Source organism: Diabrotica virgifera, chromosome 7 (assembly GCF_917563875.1).
Source record: "Diabrotica virgifera virgifera chromosome 7, PGI_DIABVI_V3a".
Lineage (NCBI taxonomy): Eukaryota > Metazoa > Arthropoda > Insecta > Coleoptera > Chrysomelidae > Diabrotica > Diabrotica virgifera.
The window spans coordinates 194,094,285-194,100,284 of record NC_065449.1 but is presented as its reverse complement, the minus strand read 5'-3'; the positions used below and the strand labels follow the sequence as shown (position 1 = coordinate 194,100,284).

The 6,000-nt window shown below is 36.0% G+C and overlaps 1 protein-coding gene across 1 annotated transcript in view; it reads right to left on the bottom strand.

Annotated features, from left to right (window-relative positions):
• Positions 1-328: 328 nt before the first annotated feature.
• The window catches only part of LOC114329597 (uncharacterized), a 427,965-nt gene continuing 422,293 nt past the window's right edge, over positions 329-6,000 (bottom strand). The window contains exons 7-8 of the mRNA XM_050656160.1: positions 4,445-4,676; positions 329-1,596 (exon numbers count right to left, since the gene is read on the bottom strand). Coding sequence (XP_050512117.1) covers positions 460-1,596; positions 4,445-4,676 — 1,369 coding nt within the window. The 3' untranslated portion in view covers positions 329-459. The remainder of the gene's footprint in view (positions 1,597-4,444; positions 4,677-6,000) is intronic.

Here is a 6,000-nt window from a genome sequence, read left to right as displayed (position 1 = left end):
TATTAGAATCTATGGAAATTAATAAATTGAAAAATACAGATATAATTCTGAATGACCAACTTGAGACAAACAGCTCCCCACTCATCAACCTCTTCAGTTAAAGACATTAAATAGGCAAACCATTGTAAACTAAATCACTTGAGAAAGGCACTCTACCGAAACAGCTGTAGTCACTTAGTTGTAATAAATTTTGTGGAAGTATAGAAAACAAACGTTTTCAGTGTTTTATTGTTAGATAAAATGAACTTCCATCACGTAACGGTCGAATCCATCAATTATTTACTTAAGCTTTACTTTGATGTACCCATATAATAACTTAACAACGAGCTAATTGCTGAATAATTTATTTATAAAGTAAATACCTTTATACAGAAAAAGATTACAGACATAATTATAATATTAGTAATATGTATATTGTACTAGAAACTATCCATTTTTATTGCTTCTAAATAGACTAGTTTAATGTCGCTCCTCGGGAACAGGAGCGATAAGTCTCTGCATACTCAAATATTCGTTTCCGGATCTCGGCCTCAAAGTGCAACTTGGAGGAGGCGCATCACTGGAGCTATGGGATGACAAAGACAGTGTTTCAAAGTAGTCGGACATATCAGAAGTCCCACTGCTAGTAGAACCGTTAGGACATACTGGCACCTCAGCCTCAGCACTAGCAGATTTAGTTTCTGTTTTAGTAAACTGAAACGTCAAATCTCTAAGAGGATCGGATGATTTGGAACGTCTTGGAAGAGTTTGATTGGCGCAAATTTGAGGCTTTCTGGGAAGTTCGAATACCCCTGAATCGTTTGAGCTAGAGGAGTCACGATTTGACTTGCAAGGAACTGAAGATGATCGTCTTACGGCTATGGCATGGGTACAGTGACACGGTGATGTTTCAGGTTCTGGCTCTGGTTCATAGCGACCTGTAGAAGAATCTGCTGAGTTCGATCTTCTTCTCCGAATATCCAAGTTATCAGCACTGTCTAAAATCTGCTTCCGTTGATAGATAGTACCTTGTAACATGGAAGAACCAGATGGTTTCATGGAACGATCTAAGGCTGGGCCAAGATTTGGGTTGCTGTTTGAAAGCACTTTTCCTAAGCGTTGTTTGACAGCAGGAGACATTGGTATGTACCCTGGATGAGGCTGTGATGGTTTATTGGATGGCTCCATCATGAGGTAGTCTTCTTGAGCATGTCCACATTTTGTGCACAGTGTTCTTGCCTTCTCAGCGATGTCTTTGCTATTCTCGTATAATTGAAGTGTTTGAGCAAATTCCATATTTTCGTAATTGGTAGATGTTGGGGCAGTCGTTGTAGTAACCGTCGGAATTGGGGCTAAATTGGCATAATTTGCTGCGGTGGCAACTGGTTGCTGGCGGTGTGTCTTCTTTGAATAATCGACAGTGGCATATATGGCATGGACATCTTCGGTGCCTGACCAGCAAGACATTAGACGTTGACAAACGCATGGCCGCTCTGGTTCTGGTTGGCGAATTCTTACTACACAACCACATGGTTTGTGAACCGTATCAAAACCAAATCCTTGAATGCATTCCTTTAGTTTGCGAGGAGTATCGTAATGCTCATCAGCTTTGGGTTCCTGTAAAAAAAATAAGAATATCAGAAATAATCTAAACGTAACTATAATATAGTAAAGTTAAGGTCTCGATTAATGTTAAGGGTAGAAGAATATTGGATATTTTGGTTAAAAATTATGTAGACAACACTGAAGTATGATTTGGTCGAAGTATGACAAACAAAGATAGAGGTTGCTAAAAATCGTTTCATCGCCCTGACATATTTATGAAAACTATATTTTTTGTAATCCTAAAACATTCAGAATGCGGATAATCGTAATTAATTTATTCAAATTACATCTTCATGGTGGCAAAAGAATCAAAATGCGGTGAGACCGCTCCCGTCTGGAAAAATTTCTGATTCATTTTCTTTGTGGATTCCTATTGAAAAATGTCCTCTTTAAACAAATCTGAAGGGTGCCGGGCGGCATTTTTGGGCAGAAATTGTTTAAACAATTTTTTTAAACAAATACAAAAGATCATGTTTTTTTTTGCTCTGGAACATAAATTTTTAGATTTTTTGGGTCAATCTAAACAAGAAAGGTATCTTGTAATTTTTTCAGAAATTGATAGTTTTGGAGTTATAGGCGATTTAAAATCTGAAAAATGCGAAAATACGCATTTTCGAGGCTTAAAAACTCATATTTAAATTAGTATTTTTGAGGTTTCCAGATACTTAGATTGAAGACTGAACATTCAGCTTCAAGATTCTGAAGAGTGATCGCGTCTAACTTTAATTAATACCGTTGTTTTTAATTGTTAAATATGCGTGTTTATCCGATTTTTTTGCCGGTGCGGCGCGCTCCATTTCAAAAATCTCCTATTTTCCTCCGAAAAATATTTTTTCTAGATTCTTTGTGATATTCTAAATAAAATGAGTTTCTTGCCGTTTTTCTCAAAACTAAAAACTTATAAGCGATTTAAAATTCGAAAAATGACAAAAAACGCATTTTCGGATTTTAAATCGCTTATAACTTTAAAACAATTAACTTTTGAGGAAAATGTCAAGAAACTTGTTTTATTTAGAATGTCCCAAAGAATCTAGAAAAAATATTTTTCGGAGGAAAATAGGAGATTTTTGAAACGGAGCGCGCCGCACTGGCAAAAAAATCGGATAAACACGCATATTTAACAATTAAAAAACAACGGTATAAATTATAGTTAGACACGATCACTCTTCAAAATCTTGAAGCTGAATATTTATCTTCATTTTAAGTATCTGGCAACCTCAAAAATACTAACTTGAATATGAGTTTTTAAGTCTTGAAAATCCGTATTTTCGCATTTTTCAGATTTTAAATCGCCTATAACTCGAAAACTATCAATTTTTGAGAAAATTTACAAGATTTATTTCTTGTTCAGAATAACCCACGAAACTCAAAAATATATCGATACATTTTTGCAAAGTAACGTAAGTGACATTTTTGGCGAAAATCATGTTTTCCATTAAACTAACACTATTATTGTTTAGAAGGTACTGCCAAAGTGTAGTAAGCTTAAAATTACTTTAAACATAATATATGTATAGGCTTACTACACTTTGGCAGTGCCTTCTGAACAATAATAGCGTTAGTTGAATGGAAAAACATGATTTTCAAAAATGTCACTTACGTTACTTTGCCAAAAATGTATCGATATGTTCCGGATCAAAAAAAGTGATTTTTTGTATTTGTTTTCGTTTTGATTCAATTCGAGTCTCTTGCCATCCTCTGACACAGTGTTTCTGGGTCTCTACCCTTTATCAAAGAGGCTATTGCAAGTAGACTGAATTGAATCAGCTCGAGACGAAGAAGAACTGCATCTATTAAAATATCTGCAGTATATTGTGGTTAGACTGTCCTCTAACGGGGAATGACAAAATAAATAAAATACATTTCGACCAAGAGTCAGGATTCTGTTAACCGAGATACGATAGTATCAAGCGGCGCCGCTAGGAGGAGCTTCTTCAACAATGCGTCTCAGAATACTTTAAGAACACTTGGTCATTTTGTACTCTAAACCGAGTAAAGCATGAAAAAGAAAAAGAAAATAATCGTTTTCGTTTTGATTCAATTCGAGTCTCTTGCCATCCTCTGACACAGTGTTTCTGGGTCTCTACCCTTTATCAAAGAGGCTATTGCAAGTAGACTGAATTGAATCAACTCGAGACGAAGAAGAACTGCATCTATTAAAATATCTGCAGTATATTGTGGTTAGACTGTCCTCTAACGGGGAATGACAAAATAAATAAAATAAATTTCGACCAAGAGTCAGGATTCTGATTCCTGACTCTTGGTCGAAATTTATAAGTCATAAGAATCAGAAATTTTTCCAGACGGGAGCGGTCTCACCACATGGACTATAGTGACCTATGGCCCAGGACTAGGCGCAAGTCCTGAGTAATGACAAAACAAGACGAAAATCAATACAAGCCAGTCGGGAGAAAGATACCGAGAAACATGGAAGAGGAAGGCAGAACATAGAACAGATAAGATTCACGAACTGAGCGAAGGGCATGATATTGTAAGATTTGATCAAAATCACAGACAGTCCTGTCTGGATGGAACATATCCCGAAACAAGAAGATACAAAATAACGAAGGAAATGTTAGAATGGAAGCCGATGGGAAGACGAAAAAAAGGACGACCTAGAATAAGATCGAAGGATGACGTTGAAGATGACCTGAAAATTATGAATGTAAAACATTAGAGAAGAAGGGCACTAGAGAGGTCGGAATGAAAGGATACAGCCAGACAGGCAAAAACACATCCAGGGTTATGATGCCAAAAAAGAAGAAGAAGAAATTACATATTCATGCTTCCAATGAATGATGACCACGTTTGTGATATGATGTGTATAATGAAAAAAAGCAAATTTTCTAAAGAAACCTACCACTGGAAAGGGTATCTTAGGAATGTCGTAGTTATCATAGGACGGTTGAGGAAGTAGAGCAGCAGGCTTCTTCGCTGAAGGTGATGTTACTCCAGGCTTTGGTGGTCTAGCTGGTGGTTTGGTAACTGCTTGACTCCATCCGCTGCTGTCAGAGCTGCTGCTGATTGAATGGCGATCACAAGTGTGCTCCCAACATGGCGGGGCTCCCATTGTTACAGTTGCAGTCGAGGACCTAAAATTAAAAAGAATAATATTTAGTTTTGTTTTTAATTTTCGTCTTGAATTTTTCTGGAATATTTACAACAATTTTATACATTTGTTACATGAGGCGACCCAAAAATTTTAAAATGGAAAATTGTGGAGGCTATCCACACGAGCCGAATATATCATAAAAAATATTTTAAAAGTTTTTGAACGTTGATTTTACGCTATTATTTTGTTCATTTTATGATTTATTTTATTTTTGCTAAGTATGTCTTTCACTTTTTCTTGTCAAGAAATTTTGTCTGCTGGTTTCTCTTATTTAAAAGAATGAATTCTCCTGGCTATTAATCTACTTGGTGCCATCAAAGAGATTACCTTCGGATTTTGTAAATAAAGCAATACCATACCAATAGAAGGTATATCTATCAATGGAGAAGTTTTGAATAACTTACGTTTTGCAGACGATGCAGTAATATTGGAGAATAACAACAATGATTTACTGAATGTAATGCAACGAACTAATTAGTACTGTCACGAATACGGACTGATCTGAGTTTGAGGAAAACTAAATGCATGGTCATGACTAATTCAGCAGATGCAAAACTCCAACTGATTATTGAAGATACTGTAATTGTGAGTGTCATCATCATCACTGGCTCGACAATCCTTTCTGCGTCTTGGCCTGTTCCAGGACTTTTCTCCATTCTGATCTGTTTCGTGCTTTTTTTCTCCAGTTTTTTTATTTTTAAGGTTATTATATCATTTTCTATTTGTTCTAAATATCTCAGCTTAGGTCTTCCTCTTGTTCTTTTTCCTACTGGCATCTGTTTGTTATTTTGTTTGGTATTTCGCCTTCTTCCATTCTTTTCACATGTCCCATCCAACGCAGCCGTCCTATTTTAATGAATGTTATGATATCCGGATCCTGGTATATTTTGTATAGTTCAAAGTTGTACCTTCTTCGCCAAATTCCGTTTTCTTTTGCGCCCTTATATATGTGTCGCAAGATTTTTCTTTCAAAGGTTGCTAGCAATGTTTCCTCTCTTTTAGTGAGTGTCCAGGTTTCTTAGCCGTATGTGAGTACCGTCTTATTGTGAGTGTGCATACCTATAAATACTTTGGAACATGGATAGTATAAAATCTAGATCAACCAAAAAAATTAAGAAGCTTGATCAATTACGTGTTTTCTACTCTACTTTATGCCTTGGAAGCGTGGACACTATAACAAGTGCATGTGATTAAAGTTGGCCAGCTTAGAATTTTGGTGTTATAGAAGAATCCTAGTGTGTAAATGTTAGTTTTGTTTTGGTTTCTTAACCTTTAAAAACATATATTTCTCGATAATCACACCT